We start from the raw sequence: 26,715 nt of genomic DNA on the forward strand, positions 1-26,715 counted from the left end.
CTTGCTTTTTAACTCTGCAATAAGATTCATTATAAATTCATCCATGCTAGTCATTAATTTTCCCATGAGAACAATGTTGTTTGAGAGATGAAAACCTTAAATTTCTATTGGTTATAGGTACTATATAATTAAATGTAAGAGAGAACTATTAATGAATTATGAAAGAGAGGATGTTATAGGTGGGTGTGGCAGGAGAGGTGTGGTTTCCTATTTGATAGCTCTGTAACCAAACACAACTGAAGACAATAATAGATGTGGTTTGTCTGAGCAATGATGATTTTATAGAGAATAATTTTGTACTTTTTTCAGGGGTTGGTTGATAAAATATAGATGATGAAATACATGCTAAGGGAAAATGTTGTTCAAATATTGTTGAAATTTCAAGAATCTTACCTAAAGATAAATTGATGAGCCAAGAGAGACATTAATTGAATATTGTTTGGTTGCTATAAACCTTGGAGGCTATAATTGTGACAAATGCTTATTAATTAGAAAACTACAAAATTTTGCCAGAAACATTCACATATTTTGAACATTATGAACTGTTCAACTTCAGAGAAATAACTTTGGAAGTTGTTATTTCTACGAGAAAATTAGATATTATCATTAGTGAAAAAACTTATGTGCTTCAAGCCGTCAAGAGAATTGTACCTGTTTATCAACATAGAATTAATTCACTCTCCATGAACATTGAGAATAGATTCAGTTCCAGACCAGATAGAAGACTCAGCGTAGTTTCAGAAATGTCAAGCATTACAATTTGAGCATAATCATTACGATTTTGGTGTATACATTACGACTATATGCTCATACAGACAAATATTAAGACTTATTGCAACTCCCACATTATTATATATTATATAGGCCTATACAATAAAGTGATAATTGTTCCCCCAGGGCTTGAAAGGGGTGAAAAGAAAATTTTTAGTGAGATACAAATAGATTTTGATAATAAATAAACGACATAGTTCAAATGGCTACTTGCGATAATCATGTTTGTGCTTGAAATAATAAAAAATATTTGTATCACCGATGTCTACCAATAGTTTTAGTGCAGTGTTTCTCCATACTGGATACATGGGGGAATCCATAGTTATGTCATCAGTGCTTGTCAGCCAATCAGCGCTCGCGTACATGGGTATTTCTTGTTTTATAAGCGGCATAGAAACACCAATGTGATCGTTCACAAGATGTCAAAAAAGAGGCCTTGTTCACCAAATTGTCTTGTTTTTGGCAAATCTAAAATGACTAAAACTGTGAATCAAAAAGTTAGGAAAGAGTATAGTACAAAATACCCGGTCATTGCATCAAAAGTCAGTGACAGTCATGCATTTTGTGCAGTTTGTCACATCGATTTTTATGTAGCGCATGGCGGGATAAACGATAGTTCAAGACATACAAAATTGGCATCTCACCAACAAAAGGCTCATGTGAAGACAAAAATGATGCAGATAACGCATAAAATGCATAAATGCAGAAACCATAAATGCAGAAGTGGTGTTCACACAATTTGTCATTGCTTATAATTTGCCCCTAGCTGTAGCCAATCATGCAGAACATTTATTCAGACAAATGTTCCCAGACTCTGATATGGCAAAAAAATATGGCTCTGCTAGAACCAAAACTACAGCCATTGTACAAATGTTGGGTTGTGAAGATGACAAAATGATTTCAAGCATACTTACTAACAATGTTTACAGTTTAGCCACAGATGGATCCACAGACATGGATGACTCAAAACTGTATCCAGTGGTTGTACGATATCTTGACCCTTTGCTTAGAAAAATTGTTTGTTCTCTTGTGACAATGGTGGAATGGAAAGAAGCTACAACGGGAGATAATATTTTCAAGCTTTTGGACCACGAACTGACAAAGAAGAAAATTCCATAGAAAAACTGTTTTCTTTTTTTTCAGACAATGCCTTAGTTATGTCTGGTATAGGTAAAGGTGTGATGGGACACATCTCAAAACGACAGCCTAGCATTTACTTCATGGGCTGTGCCTGTTACCTCATGAATATTGCTATCCAGAAAGCTTCCATAGAACTGCCCTGCCCAGTTTTTGATATATTGATAGATTTCTACTATTTTCTGGACAAGAGTACCAGCAGAAAGCAACATTTCAAAGGGTTTCAAGGATTGCATGAAAAAGAAACAAAAAAAATTCTACAACTTGTTAACACAAGATGGTTGTCACTTGGGGTGTGCCTCAACAGAATATTGGACATGTGGAAACCATTGAAGAAGTATTTTCACTGTGAAAAGGAAAAACTAGATTCAAAAGGATCTAAACGTGCAGCTCAGTCAGGCAGCAAGACTTTAACAGTCAAGACATCCTCCCAGCCATGCAAGGACACAGTGAAGATACCCTCCCAGCCACACAAGGACACAGTCAAGACATCCTCCCAGCCATACAAGGACACAGTGAAGATACCCTCCCAGCCACACAGGGACACAAGACAACAGTCTCCAAAAGCAGACAAAGAAACATTTGATATAACTCAATATATGTTTAGGTAGTCTGACCTTGAACTAAAGAAGAGACAATCAATGAAAAAAAGATAAGAAAACGAAAGCTAGCAAGGAAGTAACCAAGAAAAGTTATGTGCAGAGCAAGTTAGATAAGTTAACAGTTTTCGTGGACAACAAAATGAACTTGTTATTTTGTCTTTTTCTTCAGTCTGCAATTCCTCTATTTGAGCAAGCCAATTTGATATTGCAAAGAGAAGAACCTTGCATACACATTATGCATAGAACTCTGATTACACAAGTTAAAAATATACTTGTCAGATACATCAAGCCAGAATATCTTGAAGGCAACATCACTGAACTTGACTACAACAATGAATCCTTACACAAGTCTGATGAGGCAGTTTCTATTGGAAATGCTGCCCTGGAATACATTGTTAAATACGAAAAGGACCTGGACCTGATCAGCTTCTACACCAGTGTCAAGAAATACTATATTGCAGCTATAAATTACATGATGAGACATTTCCCTCTAAATGATGAACTTCTGATTCACGCAGAGGTTGCTGATCCAAAACTGAAAGTCAGCAAAGGTTTCTCTTCACTACGCTTCTTCACAGACAGGTATCCTGTCCTTGTCAATACACATGAGCATGACACTATTGACAAGTTGGGAGGGCAAGATTTGAACTATCAAATTGAAACTTTCTCAGAAACTGTCCTACAGTTGAATGTTGACAAGTTTTAGGTTCAGCTGTCTACAGTTAAGGATGGAAATGGTAACCAGAAGTATGACATTCTGTGTATGGTTATGCTTGGAATGCTTACAATCTTCCATTCTAATGCTGACAGTGAAAGGATATTTGGTTTAGTGACTAAAAACAAAAGTAAGTTCAGACCAAACTTGAGCACCTCAGTTTTGAGCAGTATTATAACACACAAGATATGTATGCAGTCAAATGGACAATGTTGTTATAACTCCCAACCATCCAGAGACATTTATATGAAAGCAAAGGCTGCAACAGCTGCAAAACTATTACAATAAGTGTCATAAACATGATATAAACTAGTCCTTACACAAAGGCTTTTTCTGCTTACCATTTGTGCCCGTTCAATGTTGTTTTACCAATATGTTTGTTAACTCTGAACTAAATAAAAGACATAATTTCAAAAGAATTTTTTAAATTTATTTATTAAATATACAAAATACAGTCATAAATGAGCAATCTATAGCAGTAATAAATAATAATAGTTAAAATAATAATATAATAATAAACAGCTAAAAGACATTAGTCAGGCCAGGTAGCTGCAAATGATAAAGGGCTTTGTCTACAATCGTTATGCTCAGTCATTTGAAATAGTTGGCATCTCTGCAGTTTGTAAGTGAATTAACTTCAGGTGTTAGTATTTCTCTGAGAATATTAAACTTTTTCGTTTGTAAAAAGTCAACTTATAAGTGGTGTAAGGATAACCAAGCTTGCTAACTTAAGCTAGGTGTAACTTGTCAACTTAGAATTAATTTGTTCATTGTAGACCTGGATCGTCGATAAAATATTCAGTTCTAGATTGAATAGAAGACTCAGTGTGGTTCGTAAGTTTGTAAAACCATTGTATATAAACTATCATTTGTAATAACTATTAGTAATACCCATTATTACAAATTGTATTTTTTTTTTGTCTGCATATTAAAATGTATTTATGCTAAGAAAGAAAACTGTATTAATCTTGTTGGCAAATATCATAAACTTGATACATATTGAAATTCAAATAACTTCTAAATTACAATTTCCAGCTATTTGAAATTATTATATGTAATGTACATAACATAATAAATTTGAGACTTATCGAAGGTAAATTATAATACATAACAGTCCATTGGAGGAAACTCTTTAATTGATCATGTGAACTACACCACAGATGTTCATATCTCACTATCTGCATTGGACCACTATTACTTTGCTATTAGGCTATCATGTTCTCTTATTAGCCATAGCCATTCTTCAGACTTTGGTGAGACTACGAATGGGTAAGTTATCTTTTGTATATATATATCTCTTTCTTTCTTTCTTTTTTACTGTACGGATTCCACTCTGTGGTGAAGAAGTGCCTGACGAGGTATGCTTCAAATAGTCAAATACACACAGTCAAGCCATGTTGACTGCATATATATAATTCCTATGTCTATAAAATGCTCACTATTGAGATGGGGTGTTCCACAAGGTCATTTGTAGGTTTTTTCTCATTTTATTAATGTGCACGTTCAAGACGTTACTCATATGGACTTCGTGGGTAAAGCAGAAGGGGATAGCTACCAACCTGTGCCAAGACTTTGACTGAATAAATAAGGGATGTTCTGCTTTTAAAATTCAGGTTTTCCTGATCCTCTGCTGCACTATCTCTGGTGTTGACATTCTTTTGGACTCTCCACCACATTTTTTGTCCCATTTTTTTCTTCTAGTAGTGGGTGGAAGTTCATACCAAACCACTGGGGTGGTGGACCATGGAGGCATCCTGCTGAGTGTGATATTGATATATGATACAAATAATGTTGAAACTATTCAGTTGATAGTAATGGTGTTATGCTGGTGTAATTAATAAGATGTCCTCCAGTTTGATGCTTTATCTCTGTACAAGCTTATCTGAGGGGATGTTGTAGCTTTAGAGTTACCTGTCGTAATAGTAGCTCAACCATTCATCCTTCCCCCACATGGATGTCAATTCCCACTGGCTGGGTTTTGGATTCAGAGGCTGGATTTTAGATTGTACTTAACTTGTTGCTGATATGATTCTCTTTCCTATCCCACAATGATGTCAGTTCCCAACGGCTAAGTTTTAGTTTGTAGTTGACCCAATGTATTATATCATAATCCTACCATTGGTTGGTTTTGAATTGCAGTTGACTTATTGTGTATGGTTCATTGCACCCTATCCACTTTGTACCTAGGGGCACATTCTTTTGCTCTCACTCATGCTAATGCACTCTATGACATTGAGATTTCAACATTTCATGGTTTAGATTCTCTATCCAACCATTATTCTCTCCCATTTGGATGTGCTTCTCCTGTTTTCTGCTCATGTTTATGAAAACTTTTTCCACACTGAGCAAAAAGTATACCTGGTACAAAAGTGGTGTAGTCTCACATTTATGTTCCTTTGATACAATGATCTAGTCTTTTAGGGTGTTCTTCAGATGATTTTAAAAAATGCTTTGCTTTTTCCTTGCACCATTCCATTCACCTATTCAGTATGGGGTTCTGGCCATTTATGTGAGTAGTGGTAATGTACTGTATCAGAAGTTATAATTTTCTTTTACTGAAAATGTGTATCTGATAAGTATCTTTTTTCACACTTCCCACCTTTTCTCCCCACTGAAAACTGGTGCTTCCATTTTCTAACAACACTCGAAGTGATAGTTTTGTAGAATAGAATAGAGAGAACAACATGTGTCAGGAGTGTGTATTGCATTTCTATTGGTGGAAAGTTGTAGCATGAAGACTTACACGTGAAACGCAATTTAACCATTTGATTGTTAGCTATGTAGGAGATCGAGGCTTGTGGTGTGTGAAAAAACTTTGTATATAGAGGGTAGCACTGAATGAGAATAGCTATTTATGGAAGAAGAGGTAAGTACCTATTGGAAATTATTTTTGGTATTGGAAAATTATAACCTTCACACATATTGGGAGAAAAGTAATTTGATAGTGAACTTTGAAGTGTAACAAATATCATTGAAATATATTTCTAACTTAGCTCCAACATAGAAATGATTTCAAGTATAAAATTATTCATCAGTTCTAGAATCAGTTTGATTATGTATTTACTTTTTGGGAAAAGTGTCAGGTAAAATTGTGAGTTCAGTAATAATAAGTTTCTTCTTTTATTAATGAGAAGTATTTAATCTTTTAAAACATGCTTTGGGCCATTGTATGTGTGTTAGGTCCACTTCACAAACTAGTGTGTGTTATGTACTATCTATTTTAACTGAAGAATAAGTATTACATTAACTTAAAAGACAACTGCATTGAAACATCAGTGCTTTGAAATTATGTCTTCAATATATGTACATTATTTAAGGTAGGATTTAGACCTGTTCATGTATATATAATTAATTGTAGCTATTTATTATGAGTCAGTTTTAAGGTCAAGGTCCCAGACAGTTGATTCTGATTCTCTGGCATTTCATATGATGTTTAGAAGTTCCTGGTACTTCAACACATTGATATTTATTTATGCAGGCTAAGTAGTATTTTAAACTCTTGACAGATAGCTATTGGTCAGTTAATATTACTTTAAAGTAAAAGATTACTGTGGACAAATAAGTGATACGCCCCTTTCACAAATAATTATAACATTCCTTGACAGGTTATTATATAGGTCATTAATATTATCTGGTGAAATTTGTAAGATAACCACACACAGACTTGGGTATCTCAAATTCATGACTAATTTTGAATTCAGTCCCATCCATTTCCTTTAACATTTATTGTAACTCATTAATGTTATATTTATTTCTTAGTTTACGTAGTTTGAAATCCATTAATCGGCTTAAGTATATTATTACCTTTACTTTACAGATCGAAAGTATTTAGTTATCCATTGTACGGGTTACCTAAAATCCTGGGCTCCAGCCAAGCTGAATCTTCAAGAGGAAACAGACAGTGATGGGGAGAGCTGTAATCTTAGTTGTTTAGTGGCAGTAGGCCGTGTCCACCCAGAAATTTTGCAACCAGAAGTTCCTCAACCAGGACTTGAAGTACGACCACTTGAGTTTGTCTCAAGGCATGCCATGGATGGAAAATTTCTTTATGTTGATCAAAGGTAGCTCATTTAATGTAATATGATAAACTATGTACTAAATGAAAAAAATGCTATTTTCTTGTACACTTGTTTATTATTTTATTTTCTAATACTTGACTTTGGAATTTCTTTTTATTTCGACTCTTCTGTAATAGTGAAATGAGTAAGTAGGGTTATTGAAAGCTATGCAGAATAGTATTAGAATAATGTTTTGTGCAACTTGAGCCTTTCCTCATTATATATTATATATCAAAAAGTTGTTTAAGTTAAAAAATGTCACCTCAGCTAATTAACAAATGTAATTAGCTTGAGTACCTCAAAATTTATTCAAGGTGATGGCAAGCCCACAACCTGCAAACATGGTCATCATCGAAGAGTGCATGCTGTTGCCTTGAAGTTTGAATGTGATGCTTTAGCTGGTTGTGGCTTATTTATGCTCACCTAATTTCTTCATTTATACTTATATAGTATTATTTTCTAATGCACTTTTTAAATAAATTATTAAAACAAGTTTTCTTCTGAATGCTTGAGGGAATAGGGCAAATATCTTCCTGTACTATCCACCAGACACTCATGGGCATCAGTAATTTTATAGAATGTTTATATTATATTTTAATAAATTTTCTGGTATAATCTGAAGAAGGATTTAATATTGCAAAATTTTCATATGGATAATTGCCTTCTGGTATTTTAAAGTTTACAAGCTGCTTAAGTGACTTTTATAAACAGCCATGAAGTAAACTTAGAGTGACAACTGATTTAAAAATAGTAAGTGAACATGGTCTAGAACACCCAGTTAAAATTAGTTATAAAATTAAGTATAACATTAGTTCTGTGAGTTAAGTCTGTTCTGTTCTACAAAAATATTATCACAACCAGTCAGTGAATATGAAGTGCAAGACACACTACTACATTAATTGAGAAATTTCAAGATATATATATATATAAACATGACTATATTGATATTACCATTTTTGAGATTTATGTTTATTGTGTTTTGAGTTGTCATTCACTCACACACCATAGCAAACCTATATTTATGCAGGATTTGAATGCTACTGTTCTTCAAATCTGCTTTAAATATAGGTTCACTGTGATACATGAGTAAAAGACAGTTCAAAATATCATGAACATAAGCCTTAACACTTTGTGTAATTTCTTTTAGCAAATCAGTGTTCTGATTGTATTTTATCTAGAAGGTAAAATCAAGTGTATAATGTTTTCATTGTGAGGAGCTAAGTAGTAAGTCACGATAGAAAACTAGTCAAAGTTCATCCATTATAATCTTTTCTTTACTTGAAGATTAAATCCACAAATCAAAATGCTAAGCAGTTTCTTCATGTACATAGCATGGTATTGGTGTGATATATGAATGTACCATGTGTGTTTATCTTCTTTAGTTTTAAAACATTTTATTGTGAATTTATTATTTGTTCCCTATATATTTAATTTTCACATAATGCATGATCAATAAAATCAAGTGGATCTTCTTTCAAGTTACTTTGTTTCTTTGTTATTCTTGAAGTAGGTAATGATTCCTGTTACCACCTTGGGAGAACATTGCTCAATAGACATTGTATAAAGATGTCATTAGTAGTGTCCTTTATGGGTTGTTTTGGTGTTATATAAAGGTTATGGTCTTACCTATGTTGTAATTGGCTATCCAATTTACCAACTGGAGCCATTTTGCTAGCATTTTAGACAGTGTGTGCCCAGCCAAGAAGACGACAGGTCATGGGACAGTGGTGAACCTCACTGAGCTGGGAGGTATAATGTCAAAATGAAGATAATTGATGATAGAACTTGGGATCAAGCTGAGCTTACAGTCAAGCTACCTATAGCTCCTCATTGCTCAATCACCCTTCATCAGGATCATTCCACTTGTCAAAATGTTGGAGTCCCTTAGAGCTCCTACCATGCTGGGCAGGAAATCAGGAGATAAATGTTTGGCTATTATTACTGTTCTCTATGAGTGAGATGAAATAGATCACTCTGCTAATATTCTGAGGCACATAAAAGGAAAATTTGAACTATTTTCTGAAGTGTTTGAGGTAGATACTGCCTGGAATAACTAGACTCCAGAACAGGCTATGAATGTCTAGTCATGAGTGTTGACAGCCTGGCCTTAGTTCTCATCGAGCATTTGGATGAATACCGACTCTGAGTGTAAGACAGCCATTACTGAGCTGTGCCAGAGGTTGGACCCAGTAGAAAACATAGCAAGCCAAAACTAAGAGGGTGTCACTGAAAGATTTACTGCTGATATAGATGTTTTTCTCCATTTACATAACCTTTAACAAGGTAAGGTGCACTCAGACTGAGGACTAGGATATGAATCCACATAACCTATGGCACTTGTTTGATCGGTATGAGTGCAGGAAGTTATAATGTACCATTTTCACCAATTGCCAAACAGTGACTCTGAGCTTTTATTATAGTTGATGATCCCAAGAGCTACAAGGCATGACATTTTCTAGACTTTGCATAACACAAAGACTAGAGGGAATCAAGTTGTTACTTGCATTTGCACTAATGTTTGACACCAGATTTCCATGGCCAGGTGGTTAAAGTGCTCAACTCATAATCTGTGGGTTGCAGGTTCGAATCTTTGTCCCACCAAAGATTTGTTTACTTCTGGTAAACTACCTTGATCAAGAGTTAGTTGGGTTGGATGAGGGTGAACACAATATTTGATCCCACTCCAATCAAAGAGGTGACAAGTAAAGTACTTATATTACTTATCTAACTGTTCAGCATGAGTTAGATGAGGAAGTGCCAGATTTGGAGGTAAGGTTTAATTCCAACAGCTCACAGAACCACTACCACCCAACCTTTTAATTGTTATTGGTGGTATTAAATTCAAAGATGTAAGCTAGGATGGTCAAATAGCTGAAATATGGTGAATAAAATTGTGTTGGGATCTTTGCTTTCTGAGCTGTTGGGAGGTATTGTGTAGTACAACCATCAGAAGTTAAGATGATTTGTTAGTTGTAAGATAAACTGGACTAGATGAACTTTGCAACTCTTACTTTCTGAGCTACTGAGCAGTTTCACTATAAGAGATGTCTAGAATCCATAGATAAAGATACATTACTGGCCAACTTAAATATCAAGTTGGTGTTGAAGTCTCCAGAGGTTGAACTGTCTCCTTTGGAGCATACAAATATCCTAGCCTTTACTGGGCAGAGTGATGGGGCTGCTTATGAATCAGCTAATCCTACCTCCATGCCTTTTAGCAGTCCAGTTACCATGATCAAGAAGGAGAACTGGCAGATGTTTCAGCAGTGGTAGACCATTAAAACCAACCAGAGACATGATGGTTGCTCAGTTAACACAGTTTAAAATGGCTGGTGTCAGTAAATATAATACATAATGTTTTGACAGTCTGCACAAGTGAAGATAAACAGATGGATGTTTTGAACCTCAATCAAAAGGATCTTACAATTATTGCTTTCAGAACTACTGCATAAATTTCCAAGGTTAAATATCATAAATAACACTCTTGATTTAGCAGAGTAGCAAGTGCTTTATGAAGAATACTATGTGATCTTTAGTAAATCTGTTTTACTAAGACACCTTAAAGGAAATATAGAACTTCTCAACATGCAGCAATGGGGTTCTGGTTTATATAAGTGTGTATTGATATTCTGTAGTAACAAAAACTAATTTACAAAACGTTTTGCTTAAAATTTTTAGCATATCAGTCAGTGATTATATATATTTTACTATACCTAAAAAGGAAAATGCTAGAGTTTGCTAACATGCAGGTGAAAGTACATTATTAATCCTTACACTAGGGATCACAAGTCAAAGGCCATGTCATTATGCTAGCTGACTAGCATTTAATATTTTATTGAAATACTATTTTATGAATTTATCTCAGTAAGTTTGGAATCAAATTGTAGATTATAATTCACACTTTAATATTATATATGAGTTAATTGCTTTGTTTAAAAGTAAATATTAAAAGGACTCACCTAAACATGGATTTTAGTGAACCACATGACATGTTGAATGCAGCACTGGTTAAAGGTAGATGCTTCTGATGTCAAAATACCAAGTCTATAGCTTTGTACAAATTAGGAACTCAAATTACTGATATTGACAAGCTAAAATTTAATATAAGAACCTCATATCTTTTTACTTTGCTGAGATATGGATTTTCTACTGAATCAAACACAGTAGCCCAATTCACTTTTTTCCATTTTTAGAAGCAGTCCTTTATATACTCTTACTACAACATAGGACACGTGAGTAACCAATTGACAGCTCAGAATGTCCCCTAGTGGGTTTCTTAACCATTTTAATCTGCAAAAAGGCTACCATGTTCTTTCAAAACAAGATTTCAAGTAGGTAAGTTGTCTTTAGTGTGCTCAAAGTTTCATACCTTTTATTTTTTTAGACCTAAATACATCTTAATTACTAAGTATAATAAATTATAGTCGAATTTTATAGTATCAGTAGTTATTTATGATTTTTTTTGGTTATTCAACAGTATATATATAAAACCTAAAAAAGATATTTTTGGGTATCCTCTGCATTCAAAATTTTAAAAGGTTTAGCAACTCATGTTCAGCAGCAAATTTCAAAGATCATAGCTAGAAGAGATAATTGTTTGCTTTACTTTTTTATTTATCCTATATTTTAAGAAAAATAAATTTCATAAATATTTGTAAATACTAATAATCTGTGAACATATATAATGTATAATAATTGAAAAGTTACTGTATGTTTTAAAATACTGGTCTACTAAAGCACAGTTATGACTGATTCAGTTTTAAATTATTGGGTATGGTAACAGGAGTGCATGTACATCACGTTAGTGCAAGTTTTATAATGTTAGCTAGGCATGACTAAAGGTCAATGTAATAAAAAAATAAATAAATATATATAACATTATGAGACTTAAGCTACTTAGACTAAACATTTGTATTTTCGTATTATAAAATGTAGTCATTCTAGCACAAAAAAAGACAATTTATATTTATTTCCTAATTTTTTTATGATAGTTACGAGGTTAGTCAGATAGCAGATTCCACATAGGGTATAGAAGATAACATATAATATAGTCTTACTGCAAACAGACATTGTAAATGTGTTTAGGATATTTTAGAGATCTTACAAATAATATTTGAAATTTATGGGATGAAGAATAGTTTTTAATCGTAACATGAAATATCTTTGGACTCAGACTAGTGATCAAACAGACTCTATTTTCACAAACAAACCTTTAGTAAAAATATTTCATTAAAAATCAGATTTTTTATGTACAAAAAGCTTGTAATATTTACTAAAAGTCTGACAAATTTTGTGAAGGTATATATACTGTATCAAAGGTTATAGTGTAACTACTTAATTTGTACAAATGTGAACTCATGTTTATTATATCGAGGCCTTTAGGAAAGCTTTAAATAATAAGCTATCAGTAGTAACTATGTGGAAAACCTAAGACAATTATGACATAATTTGAGTGGGAACCAGGGGCAATCTGTTGAAGAACTATTAATGCATGTGACAACATGTATTAGAGTTAATACTTGCAGCAATATACATAATATACATGTATAACTAAATACACATACATGATATTATGCACATGTAGGAACATTATATGGAATCCTTGATGGTTGTTTAATCTGGATATATCAATTATGAAGTAAACATGTGAATGAAAACAAAGGTATTATTTGAAAGTACACTGTACTTGTTATTTTAATTAATAGTTGAGAGAAGATATTTTAATTTTAACACTGAAATGTTTAGTAAATAGTGAAGTGTTATGGAGGATTAAAAGAATGACATTGCATCTGAGAGAAAACAAATTTGAGCTTGCACAACTTTCCATCTGCTAGAATCCATAGATAAAGATACATTACTGGCCAACTTAAATATCAAGTTGGTGTTGAAGTCTCCAGAGGTTGAACAGTCTCCTTTGGAGCATACAAATATCCTAGCCTTTACTGGGCAGAATGATGGAGCTGCTTATGAATCAGCTAATCCTACCTCCATGCCTTTTAGCAGTCCAGTTACCATGATCAAGAAGGAGAACTGGCAGATGTTTCAGCAGTGGTAGACCATTAAAACCAACCAGAGACATAATCAAATATGCACCCACATTTAGTGGGACTGTTTTATTCTGAAGCTGAAGGTCTTTTCAGAGTTAATATCAATGAACAGTCAAATGCAGAGGGTGCAGAAACAAGGCATTCATTGATGCTCAGCCTGCACCATTACTGCCTTTAGAGATGATTACAGCAATTAATGAAACCATTCTATTGCCAAGCCTTAGATAAAAAGTTCATTGCTGGTATAACTAGCACTGTTGAGCAAATAAATAAACAATCCTTGGGTATTTCAATGGTAGCAAATAGCTTACAAGAAAATGGTTGATATCTTGCATACAAACCTTTTGTAGAACATTAAATAAGTTACTGCAAAGGTTATAGGGATATTGAAAAATGTATTTGTTTCTTCCATATTTTATGTAAGAAACAAACCATCATAATTTTACTGTAAGTGATGTTATTATTACCCCTTGATGTTAATTTTCTTATGAGTATCTGGTGTTCCTTGAAAAAGCAAAAGTACAGGACAAAAGCAATAATATATGACTATTAGATGACTTTAACATGTGTATACACAATGTTTTGCACTCTATGCATTCATTGTATATAAAAGAACAACCCCTATATTACATGTGAATTGAAGGTGTACAAAAAAAATCAATACACTTAAATTTTGTCATACAAATTCATAGAATAATTATTTTAAAAGATGCAAATGTTTTAGGTGTATAAGTTTTACATGAAAAGGCTGCTTTTCTGCTGGTAAAATTTTGTTTTGCATTTAGTTGGGTTGTGTCTTAGTCTAGGCATATATTCGCTCATTGCTGTGTATTATATATAGAGAAACAAAGAACACTCGCTATTTTCTGAAATCTCCATGACAATATCCAGCTATAACTTAACATTTCATATTTTGAACTAATGCAATCAAATAGTTAATAGCTACAGTGAATCATAATGAACCATATCAACAAGCTACTAACTATGGTTATTATCATTACAATGTATACATTTACCTACCTTACAAATAATCTTGTATCCATAGCAGAACATAAAAAAGCCAGCAAACAAGATAAATACAAAACTGGTAATTTAAAAACTTTCAGATACTGGTCATAAAAAAGAAAGGAAACAAGGCTGATGACACTGTAGATATTATTTACTTAAACTACAAGTTCCTATTAACTCCACCAATTGAATTTTAGGTAACAGCATGGAGCCAAAACAGGGGTTTGTAGATTGAGTAAATAATGTATACAGTATTTTTACCCTTGTTTCCTAATTTTTTTGATGATTCCTATTTGCAGATTTATAAAATCTTAATTTTTTGTTTATCTTGTTGAACTGTGTTTTTCTGTAAGGACTTTAAACTGGTAAAATGATATATTTTTATTTTATTTTGTACTCTTACACTATTTTAAAGGGTATGATCTCATGTTAATGTATGTGTTTAGTGTATAATAAAAATTGTGGATTTTGCTCTAAATTTGAGTCCAGTCTCATTATTTTGTTGACCATTAACTCAGTTAATTAAAAGTTTTAATATAATCTATAATTAATATTTTGAACAAACTCCAGTTATTTAGTATTTCTACCTGGTAGCTCAAAAGTTAATTTAGTGCACTTGAATATACCACACATGCATATAGAATTTAATTTGCATGATAGATTTTTATTATATCAATACATTACCACTTGGCATGTACACAGAGCTTTGCTTACCAATACTAGGATAATTTTTTAACAAGAAATTATGTTAAAACAAGATATTTTCCAAACTAATTTGTTTATGCAAAATGTTAGCTACAATTTTTGAATAAAAACCCAGCAGTTAATTTAACCATCTTAGTTTTTACTATATTTAAAATGTATGAAATGTCCAGGATGGATCAAATATTACTGATCAACCTATGTCACAAGTTTTAAATAATACAACCAACAACACAGTTGACAAATTATGTTTATTAATATAGCAGTCATTTAGTATAAAGTGTTATAGTCTAGAAAACAAAACTCACGTTTACTATTATGTAATCGGTATAACATATCTACAATTTGAATTGTTATTAACCAGAAATCTTAGAACTTCTGAAAACTACTTTCTTGATAATAAATGGTAAAATAACTTGAAACATTTAAAATAATTATGATAGATATTAAATAAATTTGAATAGGAAGCCATTTTTAGTTCTTTCTGTTCCCTGCCAGTTATGTTACATATGTGACTGTTATTTATATTTGATTTTAGATGTTTTCTGTGATGTATAAATTTTCTTGTATATTTTTGTATATCAGGTATAAAGTTTTATTTTATATAAAAATATACTCTTCAAAAAAAGAAATGCTAAAGGCAAAATTTGAGACATATTGTTAACAAGTTTATTCCGGGTAGTTCTGTATGACATGTGTGAAACTTTGCACTTTCACTGCTGAACATCCAAAGTCTGGAAAGGCGAAGTCCACGCTCACTAGGTGAAGTTTAATGTCACTCAACGTCAATAACGAGTATGCCCCCCGTGAGCATCAATATCTGCTTGGCATCTCCTGCCCATGGAAGCGATGAGATGACGAATCACATCCTGTGGAATGGCTGTCCACTCAGCCTGCAAAGCTGCTGCAAGCTGAGGTAGAGTCTGCGGTTGAGGTTGTTGCCGTCGTAGACGTCGGTCCAACTCGTCCCAAAGATGTTCGATGGGGTTTAAATCTGGTGATCTGGAGGGCCAGGGAAGAACGTTGATGTTGTGGTGTCTCAAGAAGACAGTGGTGAGTTGGGCTATGTGAGGACGGGCGTTGTCATGTTGAAAAACGTCATTGACGTTCACCATGATGGGCTGCACATGGGGCCTAAGAATCTCGTCGACGGTTGCGTACGGTCTGATCGGAAATCCTACGCAGCCCTGGTATGGTTGAGGCAGTAGACGTCGCAGTGGTGGTCCTATCCCGAAGGTAACGTAACCGGATGTAGCGATCTTGTGCGGGTGTGGTCACACGAGGTCTGCCAGATCGTGGACGGCCACAAGTTAATCCATGTTGTTGGTGACGATTCCATAGCCTTGTGATGGTGCTTGGGTGGACATTCACAGCTCTGGCAACATCTGATCGAGATTTGCCTGCTTCCAAGCGACCAATGTCGTTGTTGCGTTGTGCTTCAGTCAGTCTTGGCGTAACTGTATTGCGTGTCGGTGGCTTAACACTGAGCTATGGAAACCAAGAACCCGTCACTTTTATAGGAATTTTGCACATGTTGCACTTGCAGAACATGCAGATCTCTCAAACAAATTTATTGGACACGAATGCGTTTTGGAGAAAAATCCGATGTTTTCCTCCGTTTTCAAAGTGCACAACTTTTATTGTCATTTTGGTCTGACAGTCAGTGCCTCAACACGTGTGACATCACATACTCTGAGCTTGTAATGTTATTACATATATTTCTCTTTAAAATAAAAATATCCCTTTTGCGTTTCTTTTTTTGAAGAGTATATATTATTTTCACCATTTTAAATATGTTAAGAAATGAAATTAGCAGCTCAAACACACTGTTTTTAGTTGCAATTTAATTGTTATTGTAGTTAAGTTGGTGAAATATCTTTGTGCTAAAGTTTTCTTTTTTTTCATATTTAATAATCATATGGTAACTCCACAGACTTCAAATGCTAAATTTTGACATTTGGTTCCCTGTGGTAGACAGAATGCACTAAGTCAAAAGAAAATACAAACAAATAAACTTCAGGTATTATTTTGTATGTGGCGGGATGTTTCATTAAGATAAGTTTGTTAAATAGTAACATTGATAAAATCCACGTAAATCATGTGACAGTCTAGTTTTACACCCTGTATGACTAAATCATTGACAGTAGCATTGAAGTTCAATGATGACAAAGTTTAGATCATAGGAACTGTTTGTTAACACATGAAGACAAATGACATAAAATAACTCAGGACAAGGAACATCCACAGTCTGAGTGACAAATCCAATTAGTTATTGGTAGATTAGAACCTATATAGCACTGACTGACAAAGTTATAGTCACAAACAGTACTAACTCCATCAACCTCATTTCTCAATTACAGTTCAGCACACATTATTATCACGTTTAAGACTATTAATATAATATTATGCATAAGTCAATTATCAGTAACGTTATATGAATCATAAGTTAATTACTAGTACCATGAGTCATATGTCAGTTACCAGTAAATACTTTATAAGACAAGTAATGTTACATTGTATACTGTAGTTTATTAGATTAAGTTTAACCAAGATGACTGGACAAAATATAAGGAATAATTATATAAGTTATTATAACCAGAAGGTATGTCTTTACTCCTTTTTTAGAAATCTGGTGACCTAAAATGTATTACATTTTGTGAATAGGTTAGAACATTATATTACCTAGTCACTCTCATTGTACCAAACTTTATTTGATGAAATAAATTGTTAACCATTATATTACATTTTTGTTATTGTATCTAAGAATCTTTTCTTGTAGGACATTGGTATAACTTTATTTTATCTAATATTCAACTTTATTTAAAAAATTATTTCATGACTTTAGAATAGTGCTGTTATGTTTAAAAAGTGTGCCTCCTATTGTTTTAATGAAATACTTCTTTTTATAGAGCGACTTTAATGTTGGGGTACCTTCCTCAGGAACTTCTAGGAACTTCTTTTTATGAATACTGCCATCAGGATGATATATCCCAGTTAGCAGATAGCCATAAACAAGGTAAGGAAAGCCAAAATTCAATATTTTCCTGAAATTAAAAGATTACATTTCTTTCAAAGAACCATTCAGATGCCTTAATGAGTATAAAATGTGGTGTTTAGGTGCACCTTTATGGCTACATCTCTCTGAATACTGGAAAAACATGTCACAATATTCACATTCAATTATAATTATAAGTAAATAGTAGGGAAAAAATGTAACTGATTTGCAGAAATATGTATTAGAGATACAAACACTTGAAAAGTACTTAAAATTCTATAACTGTCATTTGATTAATGTAGGTCTGCTCATTGCAAGTTTAGAAATATGTGAAATATATTCTACCCACATACCCACATGTAAATATAATTTTTATAGCTGTTTGATCTCCTGAATACTTTGCCAATTACATATTAGCTCTTCTTTCAGGTTCTTAACTCAAGTGATTACCTGATAAAATTAGTTGGTAATGAGGAACCCCTTTTTAGAAAATAAAAGTTTTTGAGACAGCTTGACTGGGTAATGAAAAACATTTTTATAAATGTATGATGTTTCAACAGATTTTTGTCATTCCCAGGTATTGATAGTATAGTTTACAGAGATACACAAGTATATATACATTACAGAACAAAGAAGTCACATGACTGCATATTGCTTCACATTCTGATATAGATATCTTGGTACCCTGGGTTGTTGATTTATAGTGGGGCTGTTTTCTTCAATTAAGATAGCTTTTTTTATTTTACATTTATTGACGTTTGATTTAATGTTTAGGTTATTATCTTCCTTTCTTTTTTGCATTATATTGTTGCCATTTTGTCCATTTTCATCAAAAATTTAAAGAAATTGAGTGTATTTATAGTCTTTCTGAATACCTGAATACTTTTTGATACAGTCTTGATCTTATACAAAGGTATTTCAATCTTCTTTCTGCCTCCTAAGCATTGCTAAAAGATATTAATGCTCAATGCACCAGTCTTTATACCTCATGCATTAATAGTATTGTACCACCTACATTGGTGCCAGTTAGCTCACTCTAATGTTCTTCTCAATCCTCTTTTTTTTTTAATTGGCACAGCATCATTTAGACAGGTGTGTTTTTCTCATGTGTCTTCCTTTTAAAATTTTATTTCATTGACATTTCAATACATTTTTAAACAGTTTTCTTTTACTGGTGTGCATTAAATTGTCTCAGTTTTTAATTTTTTTTTCATTTGTTTATTGTTATCGAATTATATTATAACTTAGAATGACTTTGCAATTCAATGTATTGATAACAGAAATTTTGGTTGCGGTAGAAAATGCTTTTAATATGACTACTGAGGCTTTGGATTTCATGTTATCTGCTGAGGAGGTACAGTCCTTGATTTGAAGGAAGTTAGGTTCCTAAGTTTGGCTAGTGATGTTTTCTTATTTTCATCACCACAGTGTTTTTGAGGATGAATAAATTCTAGGAAAAGGAAATTATTTTGGTCTGCTACAATCTACATTTTTTTTTTATACAAATGGTTTATCATGTATGTGGTCTGTTACATGTTTCCTTTTTCTGTAGGCTGTTCTAACAGATGCTACTGAAGAACAGAGACTTGCACAACAACAACATAGTGTCACATGTAACCATACTTTGAAACAAAAAATACATGCACCTCACCAATTGTTAAAAAAAACACCAAAAAACATATGGTTTAGTTTATTCCTGAGAAAATAACATATTACAGTTAATAAAACTGCTCCCATTGTTTTGTCATATGGCCCATAAGCAAGTGAATGTTTAATGATTCATTTAAATGAAAAAGTTATATATTTAAAAAAACAGCTGGTATGGGTAGAGAAAGCACATATATAATTTTCTCAACAAGTGGGTTTTCTCGTCATCACAGATTAAATGAAAAAGTCGCAAACTGTAAGGCCAATTATATTGAAGGATAATTAATTAATGGTGGCTGTTACCTTAAGAAAGCAGTCAAAAAAGATTAAAAACAAGAACATTGTGCATTATTTGTGTGGTTTGGACATATTACTACTTTTACATGAAAATCTGAGGTTGATGTTGGTTATAAACTTACGTTTTAGAAGCTGCAAGTAAGACATTTTGTTGCTTTTAAATTTATTACATATTGTTGAAAGATGTGTGCCATATGTGATATATGTACATATAAGCATGGTTTATTTTAGTACCTGTGCATGTTTCAATATAGTTTTTATTTCTGCATGTGATGTATATTTGCTGTGTATTGTACAAGTCCCACCTGTTCTTTAAATTTGTAGAAGATTCTTGAGAGCTAAGAATCAACAATACTTGTTTTACAAAAATGCTAGCATGCTTGAACATTATTGAAATTTTGAGAAATTGTGTGTCTCATATAAAAGCAGTTAGCTGAGAGACAATAATAGAAGATTATTGTTACTCAATTACAGTAGGTGTGCTATGGGCTTTGGAAGCTATAATTGTGATTAATGCTCATTTATTGGAAACTACAGAATTTAACCAGGAACATTTATAAATTTTGAGCATTACAAACCATTCAGCTTCAGTGGATTGACTTCCATCATTAGTACTTCTACAAGGACATTATATATTATTGCTGGTGAACACTTATGGGTGTTTCAAAAGAAGTGTACAGATGTATCAATAAAGAGATAATTTGCTCTCAATGAATGTTGATAAAAGATTTTCAGACCAGATATAAGACTCAGTATTGTTTGTAATTTTGTAAAACTCTTGTATATAAACAATCATTTGTAGTAACTATTAGTAATAGCTGTTATAAATTGTCTTGTTTTCTGTTTGTATATTAAAATATATATGTGTTAAAAAAGGAAATTGTGTGTATCAGTTTTGTTAGCAAATACCATACATTTGGTATGTATTAACATTTAATTAAATTCTAAATTCAAATTCATATATTTGGTTATTTGAAAAAATAATACATTAACATATGTGACATGATAAATTGGATATTTGTCCAATTTAATTATAATATGCAACACATAGTATAATCAATATTATTCTGTTTGATATTTATCATTCCTGGCTCTTTTTTATGAAAATATCACTAACTAGCCTTCCTTAACTTCTAGGAGTAGTATTATCTGATAGCTGTTGAAATATGTATAATATTTGAGGAAAAAGCTTTTACAGTAAAAGCTTTACTATCTGGCATCTGATGGACCTTGTTATAGTGCCATGTCGGCAGACATTCTGACTAGTAAAGTATTTCCTTTATAATATTTTATTCATAAACGTTGACATCTTGTTAATGCTTTAAGGTACAATGTTCCTACATCACTTGTAGTAATAGCATTAAAAGTTTAAACAATATGTTTTTAAGAAACCTTAAACTGTATCAAAAAGATTTATAAGTATAGCATTTTAAATAAAGTAATACAATATGTTTGTGGCTAATAAATGAAGTTTGCTGATAGGAAAGAATGTAAACAAACCCACTGTACCCCTACTAAGTAACAGAGTCAATTAACTATATTTGCAGACTTTTGAAACATTTTGGATAAGGACGACTAAATTAACGTCACAAAATCAGATGTTTCATGTACCTTCTAAATTATCCTGGGACATAATACTTGGCCATTATTTATCCATACACATAACTCATCTTGGCAAGACCTTTTCTGAGTTGTGTTTTTAACAAGTGTATAAACTGCAAAATGCACATTAACTTCAGACAAAACCTACAAAAAAAGGCTTAAAGTGAAAATAACAAGTGGAAACTATGGAAATAGTTTATAATACAGGCAAGTACTGCTAACCATCGTAACATTTGCAAGAAATAATGAAATAAATTATTGTATGAAATATCTATCAATCATTTTTGTAACATATTTTACTATCTACCTTCAGTGCCAATGATACATCTGATATCTCTTAAGTATCAAGAATTTGGATACTATCCAGCTATCAATAAGGTAGAGAACAGAATGTTACACCCATAAGAACATATCTCACAAGTCGTTCATTAAAAAATCTGGATGTACGTATATTAATACATGACAAGTATTGTATGTCTTGCTGTTCCAAGAAATCTTCAAAGAAGGTATAGATCAAAACATCTTTGATTCTTTTGTCAGCTGAGTACACAAGAAAGGAAGTCATTATGTATATGAACTCCAAACATGGCAACCTATTCTGCAGGTTCTAATGAAACAAGTGCCTAATTTTTCTTTCCATAACATTTGTATTATTACTATGTCATTGTTTACATGTGTAGCTCAGTATCACAGCAGTAGTAGTAGACAAAGATTATCAGATCCAGGACAAATTGCATATGCTACTTATTTTGTTTCATTTTAATTTTGGCAGGTGTTTAGTTTGAAATGGAAGGAAACTTTCCCCCATTTGGGATATTCAGTGATATTAGTATTCCCTCACTCATGAAGATTATTTTTAGTTAAAGTGGGCTTTTTAGTAATTGTATTATGAAATTAGTCTTAATTTCAATTTATCTCTGAAAGCTGGTGAAGGCAGAGGTGACCAGTAAAGGCAAAGACATCAGAGTGAAAGTCAAGTCTGGCATCCTGGATTTCAGTAATTATAGACAAGCATTGATGGTCCATATGTTGTATGTGTGGATTTTGGAGTTGTAATTTTTGTCAACAATGATTTTAAGTCTTTTGCATAATATATTTACATACGTTCATTGGTATAATCAACAGGTTTAATTTAAATACAGTACTGTTGACAACACATTAAATGCACAATTATTCATATGTTATGTTTCAAGTTGTGCATATCATATATAAAGTTTCATTTTATTTTTGTAGTTTTGCTCAATCCTGATAATACTGCTCTACAACTTTTAGGTTTTTTTCCAAAATATTTTGATTACCTCACACAGGTATGTATAGCCTTGGGTTATGTAATCGGGCCATTAGTATATGTGAATTTGTGGTATGCCTGTGTCCTTACTTCAACAATCCATGTTTTCTATGCTTACCTACTTGTTTTTTTCCTTACTACAGAATAACAATTGCAATGTTGGTATATTTCCTTTATAACACTTTATAGTTTTATGGTAGAAATCCTCCAATTTGTGGGATATGTTCTTGAACAAAACTGCATCAGTACTATCAATGTTAGAGGAACTCATTACTCTATAAGATTATTAGGGCTATGAGAACACAGCTCTATTAAGTCTCTGATAAGAGCTTATACATGGGTGTTTTACACATAAATGAAAGGCTCTACCGAAAAATATAAAATCATAAATGTAATAACATTCACAAGTGATATCCTGCACCTGTAAATTAAAATATGTAGAATGAAATAATACCATACTGTTTTACCCTAACCTTCATCTATGAATGATGAAGACAGAGGCCTTTTGTTGATAAGGGGAAGACTTATGACCTTAAATTCCAATGAAGCAAGTGTAGAAATCGACAGGATGGGGTCAAAAGGTGTTACATTGACTTACTTGGGCTTCATAAAGTCAGTAATTTTTGGCTGTTTATTTTCTTTCACAAATCTTTCAAGATTTCTCTATGGGGTGCTTGAACATCATTAAAGCCTCTTTTAAATTTAATTCTTATCTCCATTATGGGATCCATGTCTACAGCCATTTTGCATAGGAAACTAGACATGTTTTCACTGTGAGGATGGGTTTAGCAGTTTGTGTCTCTTCAGCATCTTCATTACTGTTGCTAGAGGCTATCAATGCTTCAAAGTTTTCATGGGATTGCCTCAGCTCAACTGCCTCCTCATACCTCATATTATCAAACCCCTCACTTCCTATTTCTTAGCAAGTATCACAATATCAGCAACTTCCTTCTCAACCATCAGAAAACCATTAAAATTGTTCACAACTTCACCTCAGATATTTTGGTGATATCAGTACATTTTTGGTTACGTTTTCAAAATAATTAGAATCTATAGCTTGAGTTGTATATTGGTAGACTTTCCTTGTATAGTTGAATGTTTTTATTACTCTTTAGTTCATTGGTTGCAGGATGGATGTGGTAATGGGAGGTAAAAATATTATCTCCACATTAGGATGGCAGAATTAAAGTGTGTAAGGGTCATGGATAGGAGCATTAACTAAAACTAGAAGAATCTTAAAATTGACATTCTTCTTTTCCTCATGCACAAAATGATTTTGCAATCAGTTGTTGAATAACTTCCTAGTTACACAAGTCTTTTTATTTGAACACCAAACAATAGGTAAATGTCATTTATTCTTGTCTTTTAATGCATGTGGAATTGTGGAGCAGTACACTAATATAAGGGTGCAGTTAAAGTCACCCAGTGCATTCTTACAAAAAACAAAGTAAACCTTTCCTTAAAGGTTTTAAACTTCAATGCTATTTTCTGCTCTTTGGTGATGTATATCCTGTTGCCCATCTTTTTATAAAAGAATGCTGTTTCATCTGCATTAAACACCTGCTGAGAGGCATATTCTTTTTCCATAATGAATTCAAGGAACCACAGCTGCATTGTTATCACCTTACTTCACCTTGCAGCTTCACATTATGCAGGTTGAAGTGTTGATTAAGTTTCACAAACCAACATTTACTTGTTTGAAACTTACTGGCATCTGCAGCACTTTCACTCTCATTATAGATTATGCATTCATACAAACTATGTGCTTTCTCATGTATAGCTATGCTATCAACAACAGTCTTTTTTGTTAACTTGTTTTTTGATCCATATATTCAATAATTTCTCTGTTTTTTCCATGAACAGATTCCTCCTAGGCACTTGAGAAACCTTAGCACTTAAAAGGGGCAAAAGCCTTAACACTTGCATGGGTTTTCTCTTCACTCCTCCTCATCATATGTATGAATGACTCATTCTTGACATATTTTTAGCCCATTGATGTTATGCTCATCCCACTTGGAGATGCATTACATTTTGGTTTCATAATGCTGTCTAAGGGTAATTAAGAAAAGTAGAAAAAAAAAAGGCAAAAATAAATTTACTACATGACACTGAACTTAGTCTGATCAGTTAGACAAGTTGTGGGGATAGAATGATGCTTGGGAAGCTGAAGAGTGTCTATTTCTATTTTATAGATATCCTTTACTGTGCATGTCACAAAATGTTTGTGTATTATATTCAGAATTTTTATTAAACTAGTTTTTGTTTATGTTACACCAATTAGTACAGCAGGGTCTGTTAATAGTTCTCTCGTACTTTTAATTATGTTTCATCTATAACCAGTATGAAGTCAGTGTTTGCATTTATTAAATGGTATTATATTACATTGTGTTCCACATAGATAGATGTCAATTTTACGTACATAATACATAGTTTATTTGTATGGAAATTCTTAAAGGTTAGTTTGGTTGGATTTGTTATGGCTCTTGTCGTATAGCTGGATTGTTAGAGGAGGATATTGTCTGGTTTTTGCTTATTATTATGCTCTGTTCTTTGGTGCATTATTTAATGTACAACTACCCTTTGTATAAAAAAAAAAAAGGATTAAGTGTCATTCATAGTCGACAGCAAAAAAAAATACTCAAGTAAGTGCTGTATTCCTTGTTTTTCATGTTTATTCTTTATTAATTATTATAGAAGTACTAAAATATAAAAGTATGGATCTCTTTAGGTTAGGTAAGGTTAAATCAGGTAAAATATATAATATAATAAAATTATTTTACAAAGTATGAACATGAGCAGCTTGGAATAACTCATGGATAATGTTATTTGACAGCATAATGTGCCGGCATGGCCAAGCGTGTTAAGGCGTGCGACTCGTAATCTGAGGGTCGCGGGTTCACATCCCCATCGCGCCAAACATGCTTGCCCTCCAAGCCGTGGGGTGTTATAATGTGGCAGTCAATTCCACTATTCGTTGGTAAAAGAGTAGCCCAAGAGTTTGCGGTGGGTGGTGATGACTAGCTGCCTTCCCTCTAGTCTTACACTGCTAAATTAGGGACAGCTAGCACAGATAGCCCTCGAGTAGCTTTGTGCGAACTTCAAAAAACAAACAAGCATAATGTGAGCTGTATATTCCTCCAGTGATTTACAACTTACATTGAGACGAATAGTACTTAGACACGGTTCAAAAGGCAGTCAAAATGGTAATAAAACAACAAAATTTAATTTTAAACATATGTGTACTTTTGTAATCATAAAGCTACTTAGGCTAAATGAATGTTGTTTATTAAATCTCTCAATATGGGTTCTGTTGATTTGACTGACCATGTGACCTCTATGTACTCATTTATTAAAGTCTTTATAGATTTAATACTTCTAACTTTCAGCATAGTGTATATATTTTCACAAAATTTGGCAGTCATTCAGTTAATGCTATGTCTTTCACATACAGAAATATATTTTTTAATGAAGTATTTTAAAAAAATAAAGATTTGTCAGTGAATACACTGAGTGATGTTTATGTGTAATCTGTGTGCAAAATAATTTTCATGTTAAAATTAAAAATAGGTTTCCTGATCTCAAAAATTTCAAATTTCCTTTGTGTAATCTGTGTGCAAAATAATTTTCATGTTAAAATTAAAAATATGTTTCCTGATCTCAAAAATTTCAAATTTCCTTTGTGTAATCTGTAAAACCTCCTAAATACATTTCAAAAGCTTTTTTCAGTAAAACTTTATGGTTTATCTGTTATTTACTCTAACCTGTCTCAGAATGAAATCTGTCAATTTGATCAACTTCATAACCACTAAAAAAATCAAAATGAATTCAAATTACCCTTTTTTAGTT

At 32.7% G+C, this 26,715-nt stretch overlaps 1 protein-coding gene across 7 annotated transcripts in view; it reads left to right on the top strand.

Annotated features, from left to right (window-relative positions):
• Window positions 1-26,715, top strand: part of cyc (basic helix-loop-helix ARNT-like protein cyc) — a 163,744-nt gene that overhangs the window by 105,652 nt on the left and 31,377 nt on the right. For all 7 annotated transcript variants that reach the window (XM_076472614.1, XM_076472610.1, XM_076472616.1 and 4 more), the window contains 2 exons: window positions 7,043-7,286; window positions 17,950-18,056. In XM_076472614.1, the coding sequence (XP_076328729.1) occupies window positions 7,043-7,286; window positions 17,950-18,056 (351 nt within the window). The remainder of the gene's footprint in view (window positions 1-7,042; window positions 7,287-17,949; window positions 18,057-26,715) is intronic.

The sequence above is a fragment of the Tachypleus tridentatus genome, chromosome 12, assembly GCF_004210375.1.
Source record: "Tachypleus tridentatus isolate NWPU-2018 chromosome 12, ASM421037v1, whole genome shotgun sequence".
Taxonomy (NCBI): domain Eukaryota; kingdom Metazoa; phylum Arthropoda; class Merostomata; order Xiphosura; family Limulidae; genus Tachypleus; species Tachypleus tridentatus.